We start from the raw sequence: 18,987 nt of genomic DNA, 5'->3' as shown, positions 1-18,987 counted from the left end.
TCGTGCCTTGCACTGTGAATACAAAGATGCATGAAATGCAGATTCCAACTCTGAGGCCTTTCTGACTTAGGGGGAGACCGTTTGCAAATAGATATAGATGTTAACCTACAGTATAATCTGTGCTGTGGCAGAGGTGTGAAGAGTATGCTGTGAGGCCCAGAGGAAAGGTGGGCAAGGGGAGAAGGCCCTTGGGAATGAGGCTCGAGATAGGGCAGGCTGACTGTGAGGAACCTGGATGCCAGGCTGAGGACTTGGGACCTTGTAAACAACTGGGAACCAAGGAAAGATCTTAAGCAAGAGTGATTTGTTTTCCCCCAAGAAGGTAACTCCAGCAGCTTGTGGGAGAGGCTGGGCATATCCACAGGAGTTGGAGCGCTCTAATAGGCTTTAGGATTATTTCATCAGGTCTTGGTGTGCAGATTTGGGTTCCCTCCACCCTGCTGCACTGAGAGCACAGCCTGGTTCTCAGTGTCCAGGGCCTGACACAGAGAGCCTGACACACAGATGTTGGGTGAACAGTTGCTGGACTTATTAGCAAATGGAACGATATTGGCTCATGGAATGCAGGTGAGCTGGGGTCTCCCTGGGCCTTTCAGGAAGCATCCTGGAGTAGATCCACTCTCCCAGGTCCTGTGAGAGTCACTCACCCATCAGATAGGATGCCCTCTGCGATCTCACACACCAGGACAAAGAGCAGCATGAAGGTCAGGATCCAGCGCAGGTTGTGCCCAGGGAAGTGGAGCCACGTGCTGTGGTGGATGTGTACCTTGGAGCTCTGACTGCCCCATCCTGCAAGGAGAGGCAGGAAGAGGTGGGAAGACTGGTTCATCTGGAGGAGGTTTTATGAACCCCAGGAGGGTACTTAGACATTGGGTCCATGGTGGGGATGAGGAGTGTAGCCATGACAATGCCCCAGTCTGGTACACGTGAACTAAATATCGCTGTATGAGGCCTGGATCCACAGGGGCCCGCATGTGCAGGTACCCATTTTATATGCTGACTTCTTGCTTGACAAATTACTGCGTAAATAAACCATTTGGTTGAGAGCAACAGTGTAAATGCTAGTACAATTTTTGATACACATGTGAGCCTAAGCTTCCTTCCTATTTCTAATTATGTTTGTCAATAACTAGCAACTTTTTGGCTTCTGTAGCATCCTCCTCTTTTAAATTTTGTGACAGTTTTTCCTTTCTTCCCAAAAGCTGTATATGAATTTTAAGATTTGTTGTTTTTCTTAATCAGAGCTAATTAACATATTTTGGGGGAGGCAGAGGACACCCTAGGAGCTGACAGAGCTAGCCAGCTTGGGAAGTTCAAGGTCTTGGAGAGAGATACAGGGGACCCTAGGAAAGGGGCACGCAATGCCCAGCTCTGCAGAGGGCTTTCAAATAGGGGCGCTGGTGGCCTCTGGGGTCGCTGCTAAGTCAGATGGGCTCTACACCGAGCCTGAGAAGTTGCGCTCTGGAGACAGGCGTGCCGGGGTGGGGTTAGCAGGGGAAGCGGAGCCTCTTCTCTCTCAGGGCGAATGGGATCTCAGGATTGCCGGAGGCTGCTGAGCTCTGTCAGGCTCAGCCCCGGGGAGGCACAGGGTTCGCAGGGCCTCCATCCCAGCCTCTGAGGCGCCGGCTGCAGTCCTCCCTGGGCCCAGCCGCGGTTGACCAGAAGGGTGCCTTGGGGGAGGGGTGACCCGACTCCCTACACAGCGCCTCTGAGGGTACAGCCCGACCCCCTCCCGACCTTTCCAGCGCATACTGAGACCCCTGCTCTCCCCTTTCTGCATCCCAGCTCTGCCCTTGCGGTGGCAAAACTTGGGGGTGCCCTGGGTCAGGAGCTTCCCGTGTGGTTGGTGCGGTTTCAGGTTCATACCGGGAGTGAGGGCTGGGCAGGTGTGCGAGTGTCGGGACCGCGGAGCCTAACACAGAGCAGGGGACCCCGAGAAGGAGGCGAGCGGCTGTCTCCTGGCCGCGAGGGGACGCGGAGCGCTGCGGCGCGCGGCGCCCCCTCGTCCTCCCTCCCCACCTCCGCCCTCTCCTCCTCCGCGCTCGCCCGGCGCGCTCACCGATGAAGAGGATGGGGAAGGTGATGAAGAGCAGGAAGACGTGCGGCACCACGTTGAGCGCGTCCACGAAGCAACCGTTGTTGAGGACGCCCTGGTCCACCCGGTAGGCGGCCGAGTGGTTCTCGCTGCCGCAGAAGGCCAAGGGCATGGCGGCGGGGGCTCGGGCTCGGCTCCGGCTGCGGCTGGCTCCACGCGCCTCCCGCGCTCTGTCCCGGGTAGCTCCGCGGCCCGGCCCGGCCGTCAGGCCCCCGCCCTCACCCCGCGGGCCCCGCCCCGCCGGCGCTCCAGCTCCCGCACCCCGCCCTGCTCCGCTACCTGCGGGGCCCCGGGGGCGGCGGGGAGCCCGACACGCGGGGCCGCGCTGGGGCCGGGGTGCCGGCTGTGGCGGCCCGCAGGATGTGCTGGGGGCCGCCTTGCGAGCGCCCCGCTGCGCGCGTGCGCTGGGGAAGAGGGGACCACAAGCTGGATGGGTGGGCACGCTCGAGGGTGCGAGGGTGAGGGGTGCAGAAGAGAGGAGGAGGGTCCTCGTGGATCCGGAGGGGGCACGGTCGGAGTCTCGAGTGTGAGCTCACTGCCTGGGATCTGAGGTGTGGGCTCAGGCTGGTGGATATCCTTACAGCGGAAGGTCTTGGTGGCGGCAGAGTGGGACAAGCCCCACCCCCTGTGAGTAGGAAAAGCACTGAAAAACATTACCTGGGGGGGAACTCTGAACGTTTTCAAAAGTGATTCCAGGTGCTGGGCGTTTGTATATGCTTTACAATGTATCCCTCCCTCGCTTTCACAAACGGAATCTTCCAATACTCCTGCTAAGTACAGGTTATAATTGCTCCCATTTTTTTGACAAGGAAACTGAGGCTCAGGGAGGTTACATGACTGACCCAAGGTCTCACTGCCAACTAGTAGAGAAGCATAACTTGAACCTAGTTCCTCAGACTTCAACGTCCCCACCCCCCCAGCCCCCATCTCCCTCACACATACATCTATTACATTTCTATTACATTGAAACTTCCCGTGACTGGCAGGTGAATGAGTAGAATAGGTCCTGGCCCAAGGTTGAAAAAGGAGTGCTTGTGGAATTGTATCCGGTGAAGGCAATGGAAGGCAGCCGAGAGAGGTGAAAAGAGATAATGTCGCCCTAGGCTACATCCTTAACCTGACACAGACACGCTTAAGGAGTTCAAGAACCCAGTGAAATTGTAAAGACAGTATTATGCCTCCCTGTGCTTTTTGGAGAAATTCTCATAGGTCCGTGGTCAAAAAAGTTTACCTCTTATTAAGAAAGAAGACAAAAGGGGATTTGGGGTTAGATTTTAGAAGAATTTTCTGAGTTAGGGGTATGGAGCATAAATGCAAATGTTCTCAGGAGGAGCTAGGGGGTCACCTTTTCAGTCATTTTCCCTGTGAGCTTCTCCAAGCCTGTTCTGAAGCTGTTTTGAGGCTCGAAGCCTTTATAGGACACTGTCAGGCAAGGACTCAGCTCTGCTTCAGGTCTTTAGAGAGGCCAGGGCAGAACCATGTACCAGAGCAGAGGGCAGGTGGGGCTGAGTGAAGAGCTTGGGGAGAGCCGGAGCTCAGGGTCTGAAGTCCTCAGTCTCTGACTTTTGGGAATCTCTCTGAGGCCAAAAGATGTTTCCTGCAGTATCAGCCAAAATAGTGAAAACTTGGTGGTGGTAAATGTCTATACCAGTGGCAGGAGTTACTTAATCTGGGTGAATGCAGCCACTGAAAAAGTGATTGCTGAGTGCATGCAGCCAAGTGGGAAAAGCTTATGAGACAATGTCAGGTGAAAAAGCAAGAAACAAAATTGTGTGTTTCCTTTGATTACAGCCATATTAAATATGCATGTTTGAATGCAAGCCCTCAGGGGAAGCTCAGACTTGGAAATGGTTGTTACTATAGGGTGGTGTGTAGCATACATTGGCTACCATGGCTGTGCTTGTTATTCTTGTTATTACCATTCTTTTTCTGTAAGAACAAAACCACTGAGGTTCAAAGAGATGAGAAGGGGAATTCCCTGGCAGTCCAGTGGTTAGGACTCCGTGCTTTTACTGCCAAGGTCAAGGGTTCAGTCCCTGGTCCGGGAACTAAGATCCCACAAGCCGAGGCCAAAAATCAAACAAGGAGATGAGATGATGTGCCCTTGGTCACCTAACAAAATTGTTTTTAGGGTTTTGTTTTTGGTTCCAGGTTTTTTTTTCAAACCTTCTTTTTAAAGAACAAGTCCCCAGTCCTGGCTCACCACTACTAGTTGTGTCATGTAGGACAAGTCACCATTCTGTGCTTCAATTTCTTCTTTTCTAAATGGGGAGGATAATAATATCGACCCCAGAGGATTAAAATGAGGTCATGGGTATAAATGTGCTGTGTAAGCCTGGAAGATGGTCCTGGCTACTTCATTCTCTGGGGGCCCACACATAGGACCCCATCAATTAATGATGGTTCTCTAGTGGTCTTTCCCTTCCTTGGCACACAGCGCCTGGTGCAACCCACATGCTTGCCTCTTCTGGGCCATTTGAAATAAACAAAAAGCCTGGTCCAACCCAAGCTGGACCCAAGTGTAAAGGACAATTAAGGGATCACCAACTGGGGCTAAGAGAGTGTCAGGTCTGGAGGCTGGAGCGGGGCACCACGTTTGCCATCTCTAGTGCAAACCTACCGCGTGACTGTTGGCAAATTCCACCCCTTCCTACACCTAGCTTTATAGTGAGGATACCCATCACACTGCCCATCGTGTGGGTGCCAGAGTTATCTTGAAAAGTGTGGAGTTAGGTGCACAAAGAGGCACGAAAGGACTTCTGCTGTAACATGGATTGTAATCTTGGAAACACCCAAATGTTCATCAATAGACAGCTGGTTAAAACAAAACCAACAAATGAGCAAACAGCATGATAATTCCATACTATGGAATACTGTGAGGCAAATACAGAGAATAAAGTAGCGTTATGTATACAGACACAGAAAGATGTCCAAGGCATAGGAGTAGAGCAGTCAGTGCGGCATGAAACCATTTTATTTCTGCAACAGAAACAGACATGGAGCTACAATGTCTCTGTGGGGAGGCGCTGGGTCTCACGCTTTCCCATCTTCAAAGATGCTAGCTTGCTTCTGCTGCAGGGGGATGGAAGAAGGGCTCACATCAGGAGCAGGCTCAGAGCAAGGGTATTCCCCTTTGAGAGTTCTCAGCCTTCCTCATAGCAGAATGGAAAACCTGGGAAGGATTTCACAGACCTGGATTCTTGCACTCTTGGGCCAACTAGGTAAGTGTGGCCGCAGGCAGGGCCCCTCTCCTCCTTTGTGCAGAGAAAGGAAAGCTTGGCACAAAGCTTCAAAAAAGTTCTTTCCAGCCCTGATGTTGTTCAGGCTTTAGTGCCCTGTCTGAGGTGTGTCAGTGACCTTGACAGAGGGGGTCATCAACATGGTAAAGGTGACATAACAGAGAGGGGTGATATTTCAAGAAATTAACCTTTTCAATAACTCCAATCAATAGTGAGTTGGTTAAAAACAAACAAATACTAAAATGGTATTGTCTATACTATGCAGCAAGTACAGAGAATGCAGTAGGGCTATCTGTACTGACGTGAAAAGAGGTCTCCCCCTCTTCCCCACCAACTCACTCTTCAGGCAGATGACTGTGAAGCACATTCTAGGCGGAGGGAGAACAGATGATTGGTGTATCAAAGAGAGAGAAGGTCTTTAGAGCAGGAACCTGTGCTCAGCCTCCCTGCCTGCCCTTGCCCCAAAGCAGGGCCACCAGACTGACAGAGACAGGGGACCCTCCACCATAGTTGGCTGGATGGATGATGCAGAAACAAGATGAATCCTCCCCAGTCTCTTGGCATCACATAACTGGGGAGGTGGAGAAGGAACTCCCAGAAAATGTTAACATTTTCTGCCAGCCTGGAAGGGATGGAGGTTTGAAATAGAAATTAAATAAAGCTCTTGTTCTTGCCCACTTAAGCTCTGGTCCAAGATCACCCTCACGACAGTGACACAAGCCAGAGGATGGCTCCATGCATGGCCTGGTTTCTCTTTGAGGCCAAGCGCATCCCCTCGTTGCATCCCCAAAAGACCCAGCTCCCCAGTGTATCGACTAAAAATGGAGGCTTTACTGAACTCTTCATGGGGAGATGGAAAAGACGTAATTTGCACAGCTCACAACAGAAACTTAGTAAAATCCCCCATTTTCTCCTTCAGCCCAACAGTCTTCTCTGTTGTGTGTTTTCTTGTATCTCTGTTTTCTTTCTCCACACACCCTCTTCTTAAAAATATGCCCCTCAGTTCCCAGAGCAACCCAGCTTTGCCTTCAGCTTGTACACCCACTCAGGGTTTCTCAACCATGCCTTGTTTCCCTTCCTGAGCTGCTGACTGGCCTCAAACCTGCTCTCTTAGTGGACAGATTATTGGGAAAGAGAATAAGATTTTCTGTCTTTTGTTCCACCAACCTTTGTTGAGTTCTTAGTGTGTGCCACACACTTTACCCATTTTAAACCTCACAGGAACTGCCTAGTGATTACTATTATCAGAGAAAACTGAGGCTCAGAGGAGTTAAGCTCTTTTCCTAAGATCACAGAGCTGGGAATCTGCAGAGAAAGGACTCAAACCCAGTTAGGCCCGGCTTCACAGCCTGCACTGTTAGTCTCTCCTTACAGGGATGCTGAGGCCACTGAGGATTTTACTGCCTCTCAGACTTCATCTCCTGAGGAGGGAGTACAGACCCCAAAGAACAGACCTTTGGGGAAAGCTGCACGTCTGTGTATCCTGCCTTTTCTCTGTGTTAGAAGCCAAAGGAAATACCCAGTCATGGCATCAGTCACTGGCATTAGTCGGGGGGCCAGATGGGAGGACCTGAGTGTGAGGGGCTCCTGCTGAGTGGGGTGTGAGGGGCTCCTGCTGCGTGGGGCCTCGCCTGTGGGTGAAGTAGGCTCACAAATTACCTTGCAGTGATTTGCTTTGGAGGCAACTTCCATTAGTGATGGAGGGGAATGATCGCATGTGAGCTGCATGGGGATCCCATAAGGTATGCTGGCCTGCCCCTCTCCCCACCCGAGGCCACACTGCAGCAGAATCCCCTTCTGGGTCAGCCAAGTAGGCACCTCTCTCTGGCACATCCTGGCCCCTGACAGGTGCCTCTGGCAGGTACAGTACGGCCTCAGCTGTCTGGGCCTGGAGGGCCCTGCTGGAGCTGGGGCTGAGGCCAGGGAGGTGGGGGGTGCTGCTGGACCACCTGTCTTCCCTTCAGCTTCCTCCTTCACCCCCAACCCAGAGGGACCTCAGCTCCTGTCTCCTGAACAGAGGCTCCTGGACCCAAATCTATGCTGGGGAAGTTCAGGTCCTAGCTCTACCCCTGACCAGCCACGTGACCTTGGGCAAGTCATCTTCCTTGATCCTCAACTGTAAAAGAGGAAGAGTAATCCCTCTTTCATGGGTCAAATGTGTGTGAAAGCCTGGCAAACAATAGACATCATATCAAGCTTTTCAATTTTCAAATCAGCTGAGGGCTTCTTATCCAAAGACAACACACTGATCAAGACACTGATGTAAATAATTACATAAATGTAATTGACATATAACATTGTATAAATTTAAGATGTACAACATAGTGATTAAATACATGTATATGATTATTACTGTGTTTAAACATCCATCTTATAATTTTTTTCTTGTGATGAAAATTTTTAAGATCTACTCTGTTAGCAACTTTAAAATATACAATACAGTATTGTCCACTGTAGTCACCATGTTGTACATTACATCCCCAGAACTTATTTACCTTATAACTGGAAGTTTGTGCCTTTTGACCACCTTCATCCATTTTCCCTATCCCGCACCTCCATCCTCCATCTCTGGTAACCACCAATCTTTCTATGAGTTCAGCTTTTTTAGATTCCACACATAAGTGAGGTCATACAGTATCTGTCTTTCTCTGGCTTAACTTAGCATAATGCCCACAAGATTCATCCATTTGGTTGCAAAGGGCAGGATTTCCTTCTTTTTATGGCTAATATTTCACTGTATATATAGACCACATTTTCTTTATCCATTCATGCATCAGTGGACACAGGTTGTTTTCCATGTCTTGGCTATTATAAATAATGCTGCATCACTTACTGATTTTAAATAATTGATTGGGTTCCTACCTTAAACTCCAGTGGGCAAGACCAAAGTGCCCAGCCCCTTAGAGCATTATCTAGCTTGATCAGCATCTTCCTTTAGAGCAGGTGATAGAATCATCATTACACAGGTGAGCATAAGGCAGAGAGGGAAAGTCACTGGCCTAAGGTCTCCCAGCAAAGTAGGTAACAGAGCTGCTCAGGTTCCTACTTGGAACATCCTGCTGAGAAACAGAGATGGGCTGGGGTAGGGGTGGGATAAATGAGGAAGACCAAAAGGGGCACGGGAGCTTTCCAGTTGGAACGAGATGTGAGGAGGTGGTGGGAACTTGTCTGGAAGTGGTGCCTGCAGAGCAAGCCCACAGTCCTTATTTGGAGTTGGCCGGTTGAGTGCGCACCTCTATGTAAATACACAGCGGACTTCTTGGCGCAGTGGTGAAAACTTGGTGTATAAATGGAGGTAAGTGTGGGCATGCCTGCCAGTGCGATTCTGTTGAGAAGGAGGGAAGAAGATCCTTCTATCTGGTGCCTGTGCAAAGAAAGACCTTGTCACTCAGGCAAACAGAGACCTGAAAGGGAGGGAGGGAAGGAGAGCTGGGGGTGAGAGAGACAGAGGCATCGAGACAGACTCATAGCCACTACTTAACATTTACCTGCTCGAAGGAAACATTGCTGAAGCACTCCCCCCTTATGCCCTGTACAAAGTCAAAATCTATTTTTAGCTAAAAATAGTACATTAAAAATTCAAATTGGTGAATATATTTAATTTTAAGCTTTCTGAGTAGTCAGTGCACCCTTGAGAAGACAGTCATTTAATGATGTGGGTGCTCTGGGGCTTGGGCAAAGGACAGAGCCTGGAGAAGTTTTCTCCTCCCCTAGTTTGTTTGTTTGTTTATTTACTTTTTTTTGAATTGAAGTATAGTTGATTTATTTATTTATTTTAAAATTTATTTATTTATTAATTTTATTGGCTGTGTTGGGTCTTCATTGCTGCACACAGGATTTCTCTAGTTGCGGCAAGCGGGGCTTCTCTTTATTGTGGTGCGCGGGTTCCTCATTGTGGTGGCCTCTCTTGTTGCGGAGCATGGGCTCTAGGCATGTGGGCTTCCGTAGTTGTGGCACATGGGCTCAATAGTTGTGGCTCACGGGCTCTAGAGCGCAGGCTCAATAGTTGTGGCGCACGGGCTTAGTTGCTCCGCGGCATGTGGTATCTTCCTGGGGCAGGGATCAAACTCGTGTCCCCTGCATTGGCAGGTGGAATCTTAACCACTGCACCACCTAGGAAGTCCCTGTTTATTTACTTTTTATTTTATATTGGAGTATAGTTGATTACCAGTGTTGTGTTAGTTTCAGGTGTACTGCAAAGTGATTCAGTTATACATATACATGTATTTATTCTTTTCCAAATTCTTTTCCCATTTAGGTTGTTACATAATATTGAGCAGAGTTCCCTGTGCTATACAATACGTCCTTGTTGGTTATCCATTTTAAATATAGCGGGGTGTACATGCCAATCCCAAACTCCCTAACTATCCCTCCCCCTGACCCTCCCCCCCAGAAACCATAAAGAGAAGTTTTGTTAAGAAGAGCGAGCCCTGTGGTTTGGAGAGAAGCATCACCTTTTCCACTGGAGCTGGAGAAATCAAATCAAATTCCTCTGCTGGTCCAGACCCCTAGTGGGAGAGGGTGGGGGAGGAGGGTGTTGAGGTTTGCCCTTCCCCTATTTGGGAGAAATAACTTGGCTCAGTCAATGGGTGCTCCGATCTGTATCTGAGGCAATTAGCCAATCAATTACAGGCATTTATTGGGCATCTGCTGTGTGCAGGCTGGGTTCCCCTGTAACCCTGCAAACTGAGTATTATTGTGTCCTCAGGAAACTGAAGAGGCTGAGGGACTTGCCCTAACTCACAAGCCAGTGAGATGCATAGCCTACACTGAAACCCAGGTTCATCTGGGTCTGGAACCGGTGTGCTTCCCATGCCAGTGGTTCTCAAAGTGAGATCCCTGGAACAACAGCATCAATTAGGAATTTGTTAGCAATGCAGATTCTCTGGCCCACCCCAGATATACAGAATCTAAAACTCTGGAGGTGGAGTTGAGAAATCTATTTTAACAAGTCCTCTGGGTAATTCTGACACGTGTGGAGTTTGGGAGCCATCGTTCTCTACCGCATTGGCTCCTGATTAGGAATAACAGATTGTCCCTACCCTCAGGGGCTTACCATCTGGTTGGGAAAACAAGATAAACATGCATTTATTATTTTTTAAAAAGGTGACTGGGATTGGAGAGTTAGCCTTCTTGAAGCTTTAGGGGAAAGGTGGCCTTGAGGGATGGCCCAGCCCGTAGAGGGGAAGAAGGGAGAAACTGTCCAGTTGGGGAGGGATATCAGTGTGTGTAAAGGTGGGGAAGTTGGAATCAGACTTTCCAGATGCAGGGAGAGAAACGGTGAATCTTGCTGGGATGAGGCTCATTGAGGGGAGTCACGGAGGACAACGGGAGGTGGGCTTACTAGTGCTCTAGAATCTCTGGCTAAGGCCTCCCCACGTGGATTCTGCCCCACTGTTCATTTGACAGTCCACATTTAGGAAGCACCTGTTGGGTGTGCCCAGCCCCTGGCAATGGATGCTAAAAACAGGCTCCCTGACCCACTGACTGCCTGCTTCTCAGCTTTCAGCCCTGGGCTCAAATGTCACTTCCTAGTGTGACGCCTTCCCTGACCCTCCCGTGAGGTAGGCCACTTAAAGATCCCTCTCTTGGGTCTCCCAGCTCTTTATATACAGTCCCCGTCACTGCCCTTGCCACCCAGGATAGTGGCGATTCGTGTGTGGGTCTGCCTGCTCCACTGGGGGCTGAGACTGAGTCTTAACGTAGCTTTGGTTCTGGCACAGAGTAGGTGCTCCAATCTCAATATTTGTGAAGTGAATGAATGAGTGGATGAGTGAACAAACAAGTCGATCAGTGATAATGTTTTCCCCATGGACATAACAGCTGTGTGCTTGCTCAGCTAAGAGGAAAATTGATGTCTAAAAATTGATTCAGCTTTCTCATTGACTTACATCATATCATGGAGGTGCACTTTCTCTGTTTCACTCACTTGTTGGCATATCTCTATTGAGCACATACTGTGTAAGGCACTGATCACCAGGGCCTGCATGGAGGGAGCTCACTGTTTAATCTTCTGGGCATTCCGAACACCTCACTATTAAGGTTTTCGTTTTTTGTTTTAATCATCACGCTTTTATAGAGCAGATTTAACCTCTTTTGGACCAGAGATAATTTAGAAAACCTGATAAAAGCTTTGGACCACTTCTCCAAAAGAAGATTCAAATTCTGGGTTTCGTACCCCCTCCCTATATCCATCCTTGGACCCTGAGTTAGGAACTGCCGGCCTGAGGTGGCTGCCAGGTGGGTGTCTGTTGAACTGTGCTGGAAGTTTAGAGCCACATCAAGCAGAATTTTGCCCCATGGTATCTGTCAAGTGAGTAATGGGGCCTGAACAGTAGAATGTGAGCCAACTCACTGGTCTCAGGATCGCCCTAGACTGATGAAGAGTCTGTGGTCAGAGTGGCCAGCTTTGAAACACATAGGTGGAGAGGGAGAAACTGATTCCTCTCAGGTGGCTGCCTTTGTCGCTTGCCTGTGATGCTCGCTGAGAACCTCCATTGTCTGCCCACCTGTGACCAATATGTAGACTGTGGGGAAACAAAATTTCCTTAGATTTCTCTGTGCTCCTGTTAAAAAAAAAAAAAAAAATCCCTAGCATCCTGAGACTCGGAAATGTATAAGCTATAAAGAGGAAATTTTTGCTTTCACTTTCCGTAGAAACGTTTTACCCTTCATATACCATGAGAATTAGATCTGTAGCCATTTATGTAGATAATTGCTCTTACCCAAAAGGATAACAAAACATATCCAGCAATTTCCCTTGTGGTTATATGCTTGAAATCATTGAAAGCAGACTCTGAAAGAGATATTTGTGCACCTGTGTTCATGGCAGCATTATTCACAGTAGCTAAAGGGTAGAAAAAACACATGTGTGTACCAAGAGGTGAATGGATAAGCCAAATGTGGCATTTCCATACAATGGAACATTATTCAGCCTTACAATCACATGCTACAACATGGATGAACCTTGAGGAAATTATGCTAAGTGAAATCAACCAGTCACGAAAAGACAAATACTATAAGATTCCACTTACATGAGATGCTTAGAGCAGTCAGGTTCATAGAGACAGAAAGCAGAATGGTGGTTGCCAGGGGCTGAGGGATGAGGAGGAAATGGGGAGTTATTTTAAATGTAATGGGTACAGTGTTTCAGTTCTGCAAGATAAAGAGAGTTTTGGAGATGGATGGTGGTGACAGTTGCATAAGAACGTGAATGTACTGAATATCACTGAACTTTGCACTTAAAATGATTAAGACAGTAAACTTTATGTTATGTGTATTTTACCACAATTTAGAAAAGGATAATAAAACTTGTCTTATCACCCCAAGAGGGCCAGAAGGTTATAGCCATGGCCAGGTCCCCAGGTTAAGCCCCTAAGGTGCCAGGGAGAGCTCTAGCTCCCTAGGTGTGTACATTCCAGAAGTTTAGAGTGAGGATCCTTTCCATCCCTTCTCAAAAAAGCAAAGCCTTTTTTTTTTTAATTCCCTTTTCTAGAGGGGAGGGAAGTGGTTATCTCCCTCCTACATATAAATGGAGAAAACCCATTATTTTCCATCCCTGGCCTATGGATCGTCTCATTGCTTACGTTGGAGATTTTTCTATCTGGTTTTCATTTCATCACCTCAGGGGTAAGATCTGGGGCAGTGGGAGGTGGGGCGAAGGAGGGGCTGACTCCTTATTATCTCCTGTGAGATAATTGATAGGAAGTCTGTCTCTGATCTAGAATACCTCCTGCACACATTCAGGATAAAAGTAATCAAGATGAATATTAAACACCGAGCCTACACACGTGTGTGGGCGCATGCACACACACACACACACACACACACACACACACACACACTCAGCTGGTGGCCTACTGGGGGTCAGGGGCAGCTGCCCTCGTAAGGGAAGGTGCACGGAGGACTTTCTGCACTGAACACGTCGAGGGGGGAGACGGCTCCCCCCAGCCGCTAAGGTTGTGCGTGTGGGGGCGCAGAGGCAGGCTGAGGAACGCCTCTACCTCAGAGTCCACTTTGGGAAGCCCCATCCTGAAATGGGCCCCAAGCTCCTCTTTCTATGTATCCTAGACTTTTTAAAAATTAACATTAATTTGAGATCCAAGAACTATTTCTAAGCATTTTATTCCTTTTGATTCTCACAATTCTATGAAGTAGATAGTGTTTATACAACCCTTTGATGGTTGAAGAAATGGAGGTAGAGATTAAGTAACATGCCCAAGGTCAGATGTCAGTTCTTGCTTCTCGGGACATTTGGGAACTAGGGTTGGAACTCCTGTATCTCAGCCCAAGAGTTCTGTGGTCCTAGCAGAGCCTTCATTTCCCCACTTCTGGTCCCCGCGTGGCGACCAAACAGCCTGCCCTGGCAGCTGGAGTTTGTGAGGGTTCCACACACCAAGGGAGTCATCACCTGGCCTCCTGAGCCTCAGGCTCCTACCAGAGTAGATCACAAGCAGAGGGAAAGGGGGACCAGAAGGAAAGGAGGAAGGAAGGGAGCTTTAGGGGACTGAGGTCCTTAGTGGATACTGCTTTGTGCCTGCCTGGATCTATTCCCCTTCCTCTGTGACAGCACCCCAGTTTTCCTTTTGGAACCCAGCCTTTCCCTTTACTCAGCCCATGGGGTGCTGGTGGGGTTAGTTGGGTGGACATGTGACCCAGGCCTGGCCAATCACGGAAAGCCTTACCCCCAAGACAAGCTCATGGGAGTACACGCTCGGGATTTAGCTGAAACTATCAGGATAGAGGTGTGCTTTTTCCACTGGGGTAGCACTACCCGGTAGAATCTGTTTTGAATATTGGAGGCCGTCTTGGCATCATATGGAAGAGTCCATCTGACAATGAAGACAATCAGAGGAGGACAGAGACAAGAGATGGTGTGATGGGTAATTTTATGTCAACTTGGCTTGGCCATAGTACCCCGATATTTGGTCAAACACATCTGGATGCTGCTGTGAAGGTATTTTTTTCAATGAAATTAACCTTTAAATTAGCAGCCTTGAGTAAAGAAGATTATCCTCCACAATGTGGGTGGGCCTCATTCAATCAGTTGAATAAAGGCTGTCATAAAGAAAAGACTACTGTCCCCCGAGGAAGAGGGGTCAGATTACCTTCAGACTCAAACTGCATCATCAACTCTTCACTAGGTCTCCAGCCTGCTGGCCTGCCCTGCAGATTTAGGACCTGCCAAGCCCCATCATCACGTGAGCCAATCCCTTAAAATCTCTCTCTCGGACTTCCTAGGTGGCGCAGTGGTAAAGAATCTGCCTGCCAATGCAGGGGGACGTGGGTTCGAGCCCTGTCCTGGGAAGATTCCACATGCCACGGAGCAATTAAGCCCGTGCGCCACAACTATTGAGCCTGTGCTCTAGAGCCTGTGAGCCACAACTACTGAGCCCATGTGCTGCAACTATTGAAGCCCATGCACCTAGAGCCCGTGCTCCACAACAAGAGAAACCACTACAATGAGGAGCCTGCACACCGCAATGAAGAATAGCCCCCCCTCGCAGCAACTAGAGAAAGCCCGTGTGCAGCAACGAAGACCCGATGCAGCCAATAAGTAAATTAAAAAAAAAAAAAACTCTCTCTCTCTCCCCCTGACGATCACAGATGGCCAGAACAGATTCCTGATGTCATTGTTTTAACACTTGCATCCAGCCAGACCTGACATCAAATACTCCTGGACTTGTCACTTAAGTGGTCATCTTGAATTGGGTTTCTGTCACTTACACCCCAAAGGGGCCATCTCAGGAGGGAGCAGGAGCTCACACTGACGGAGCTCTGATTCCATGCCGGGCCCCGTGCTCCCCTTTGACAGTTGACCTGGGCCTTGAAGGATGCACAGAAGTTCACGTGGGTATGAGGAGGGCGGGGTGGAGTGACCATGAGGAGAGACACAGGCAAGGGATGGAACACGGCAAGCCCAGGAAACCAAGTTCAATGTGGTGGATGTGAAAGAAGCCATGGGCAAGAGACCAGCCTGGAGAAGTTGTCAGGGGCCAGGTGGTGCAGGATATGAATGCCAGGCTGAGGAGTCTGGACTTTGTCCCGAGGACAGCAAGGGAGCTGTTGAAGTGCGTTAGGCAGAGCAGTTATACGGCCTGACTCGGGCTTTGGTTGGTTCATTCTGCGATGTGCAGCACATAGGATGCAGAGATACCAGAAGCAGAGAGGAATTATTTTATGGCTGGAGTTTTTCTTGGTGCTCCTGAAATCATGAAATCATGAAATCATGTTCCGTGCATCATCTCCCTCTCATCTACTCGAAGCGGTAAAGCACTGTGGTTGATGACGTGGACTCCTGGAGCCACCCTGCCCGGCTCTCCGTCCTGGCTCTGCCACTTCCTCTCTATTTAACCTCAGGCATGTCACTTAAGTCTTAGTGCTGCAGTCTCCTTAGTGGAAATAGCATCATCGTCCACCTCTTACTAATGTCTTATAACAATTGTCGCTGCATGTTTAGAGCTCAGTACAGTGTTTGACATGTAAACACCTAGTAGTTAATAACACTCTTACTCTCATTAAGGCCAGTGGTTGGCCTCCCGGGCTGCAAAACCCCAAGCCTCAGGAGCCAGCAGCGGCAGGCTTCTGCTCTCTGCCCTCTCCCTGCACCAGCCCCACCTGCCTTCCCCAGGGGCCACGTCTGCCCCTCCAGTTCTCACAGAGGCACGGCCAGCCCAGGCCCCAGGGAGCTGGGAAGGGTCACTGCAGGGACAGCAGGAGAAAAGGGCTTTCAACTCTGGAAACAGATTCTTCTCCACATCTTAGGCTTGGGAATTAGGCTAGAATTGGGTGAAAACCAGCTTCCCAGCCCTGCACAAACCCAAAGGGGGATGTCCTGGAAGCACAGAGGCTGTAAACTCAGCCCTTTTACTCTGACTTCCAGAGGCAGAGGTGAGAGGCTCAAAGCCGGCTCAACCCCAGGGACTAGCTGTGGGAAGGAACTTCAATGAGATGGATAAAATGCTAAAAGTTCAGAGTCAAAGGGCATCCCTGAATTCCCAGCCTTTTCTGTTTTTTCCCCCCACTGTGTAGTGCAGTAGGAATGGCAACTCTGCCACCAGCTTAGGGGGACACTGGATTGGACAAATCACCCCGTGTGGCCTCAATTTTCCCAATAACAGGGGTTGGATTCGAAGGTGGCAAATAGGGTTCTTCTTGTGGGCCAGATCTGATCAGTTTTAATGGTCGCCTGGTTAGAAAGAGCGCTGGGACTGGAGTGCTGTCCGCCAGGCGTGTGGCAGGCAGTGGGTGGTGAGGGGGCAGTCCTTTGCTTCGGTAGGTGTTTAGTCCTGAGTACTCAGTCTTGGCACTGAAGTGGGTTCCTGTGTCTGGCCCAGTCTCCCAGGTGGACTCTGGCCCAGTAGTGCCCCTCATGGCCCCCACAGGAGGCCAGGTACTGCTTTGGGCCCCCACCTCCATACATATTCTCTGGACCTTTCCACTTCTTAAATGGTTAATGCCAGTGTCTGCTGGGTACGTTGGGTTCAACATGGGACAACCTTCCAGTTTATGAGAACTGGTTTCCTGGATGACAGTGAGAGAAAGTCAGGCCTCGTAGAAAAGGAAGCGGAAGCCCACTGTAGTCCCCACATCCTGCCAGCTGCAGGTCACCTAATGGCTCAGGACTTATGTCACCCATGTCTCCAGCCTCCCTTTCGTCCCTCTTCCTGCCCTGCCCAGTAGCACGCTTTCCTGGCTCTTCTCTAACCAGGGGCTCAAAGCCCTCTTTATCGTCTCACTCACCGAGTCTTGATAAGCGCTGATAAATTCGTTGACTCTAAGCTGCCAATAACTAAGAATAGCTGGAGATGAATTTCGAATGGTGAGATTCCAGGCTGCAGCAGCAGTATTTGTAGGTTACATGAGGAGGTAACCATCACCAAACAGCAAGATGTTTGTTGTACTTCAATTGTGGGAAGAATTGTCCTGCCAACAGCCTAAAAACCGAGACATTCCAATGAGGGTTGCCCTGCCCTGTACAGCATAGAGTGGAGAAGGGTACGGGGCTCTCGAGTCAGAGCACCTGCGTTTTGAATGCCAGCTCCACTACCTGCTTACTGTGTGACCTAGTGAAAGTCACTTCACCTCTCTCTACCAACAATCTTCTCTTCATAAAACGGGGTTGGTGATAATAGCAGCTCCTACCTTGTAGAGTTATTGAGGGGAGTAAATGAGCTTAGCATAGAACAGCACCTGGCACAGAGCTGATGCTAAGTGTTGGCTGTTATCTCTCGGCTCCTTGCGGGGGCCATGCACCAGTCCCAGTCATTGCAGTTTGAGGTGGCAGACACCAGGGTCCAGCCCGGGGCTGGCACATACGAGATGTCAGCAAATGTGAGCCCCCTCCTTTGACCTTCAACTTGGAATTATCTCCACAACACAGACTTCCTCAGCATGGCTGCCATCTCCCGGAACCAGCTATTAGGAGGTCATTGTGGCTCTGTCTCTACTGAGACCAGAAAGTCCGGCAGTTTCTCCCCCTCTCCTTCTTTCTCTCTCTGCCCCTCCCATGATCATGACTTGCTGCCCACAGTCCCTGTTGCCTTGGCAGCCAGGTTGGGTGGGATGTGACCCCACCCTGCAGCCACAGCTGATTGGACCTGGGATTGGCCCCTTCCCCCGGGGCCACCCACCTGGGAGAGTTGGCCCAATCAGATTCTGCCTCAGGGATCTGGAGTTGGGAAATGGTGGTGGGGCTATGGCTGAAAGGTCATCTAGAATTAGCTAGAAGATTGGGATGGCTATATTCAAGGTGAGCTCTGAGGATGCAGAGGAAGCTGATGGCAAAGACAGGAAGCCTAAACAGAGAAAGCTGCTCCTCTGAGATACCTTAAATCAGAATCACCTTCCACTTCCACTTCTCAGGAGGCCTGGGAACCCCCTGTCTCCTCATCTTGGATCCTCATGAGGTGCCTATGCTGACAGACCCCACTCTCTTTCTTGGAGCCAGGCTGAGAGCATCCCTGGACACTGTATTCAGGAGGGCTTTGACTTACCCCCTGCCAGCCCCTTGGAGCTGCACCATCCTGCCTCAGGCCCCTTGCCTCCTCCCATGAGGTTTTGCTGGATGTAATTTCATGGATGGAGTGGATCCCCTGTAGCTCCCTTGCTTACCTCCTGTCTCAGCGCCCTCAGGAGAAACAGCTGTCACTGACTGTGCTGTCTGTGAGAGGTGACCCTCTGGGGCCCCAACCGTCAGCTGCACTTTCTGAAACTGAGTAAAGTCCCTGCCACGTGGGTCTCATTTCCTGCCATCCTTTTGTTGAGAAGACACTGGAGAGCCCGACCTGCCTCCTGATGCCCAGCCCCTTGCTCCAAGCCAGCCTCTGGCCGTTTGCTCACGTCCCTCATGACAGTCCAGATCCCAGCACTGGGATCTGTTTCTCACTCTTGAATAGAGACCAAAACTTTATGATTTTTAAAAAACTTTTTTGGGGGAGGGGGCATGCTGTTAAACTTTATTTAATTTTATTTATTTTTGGGCCATGCTGTGTGGCCTGTGGGATCTTAGTTCCCCAACCAGCGATTGAACCCGGGCCTTCGGCAGTGAGAGTGCAGAGTCTTCACCACTGGACTGCCAGGGAATTTCCAAAACTTCATGATTTTTAATTTGACAGCCTTGAACCTGCTGCCCAAATCCACACTCAATCCCAT

The 18,987-nt window shown here is 49.7% G+C and overlaps 1 protein-coding gene across 5 annotated transcripts in view; it reads right to left on the bottom strand.

Annotated features, from left to right (window-relative positions):
• The window catches only part of ABCC8 (ATP binding cassette subfamily C member 8), a 75,544-nt gene extending 73,337 nt beyond the window's left edge, over positions 1-2,207 (bottom strand). For all 5 annotated transcript variants that reach the window (XM_057748816.1, XM_057748815.1, XM_057748817.1 and 2 more), the window contains exons 1-2: positions 2,060-2,207; positions 648-789 (exon numbers count right to left, since the gene is read on the bottom strand). In XM_057748816.1, the coding sequence (XP_057604799.1) occupies positions 648-789; positions 2,060-2,207 (290 nt within the window). The remainder of the gene's footprint in view (positions 1-647; positions 790-2,059) is intronic.
• Positions 2,208-18,987: the final 16,780 nt, after the last annotated feature.

Source organism: Hippopotamus amphibius, chromosome 9, assembly GCF_030028045.1.
Source record: "Hippopotamus amphibius kiboko isolate mHipAmp2 chromosome 9, mHipAmp2.hap2, whole genome shotgun sequence".
In the NCBI taxonomy this organism is placed as follows: domain Eukaryota; kingdom Metazoa; phylum Chordata; class Mammalia; order Artiodactyla; family Hippopotamidae; genus Hippopotamus; species Hippopotamus amphibius.
This window is presented reverse-complemented; position numbering and strand designations above follow the sequence as displayed.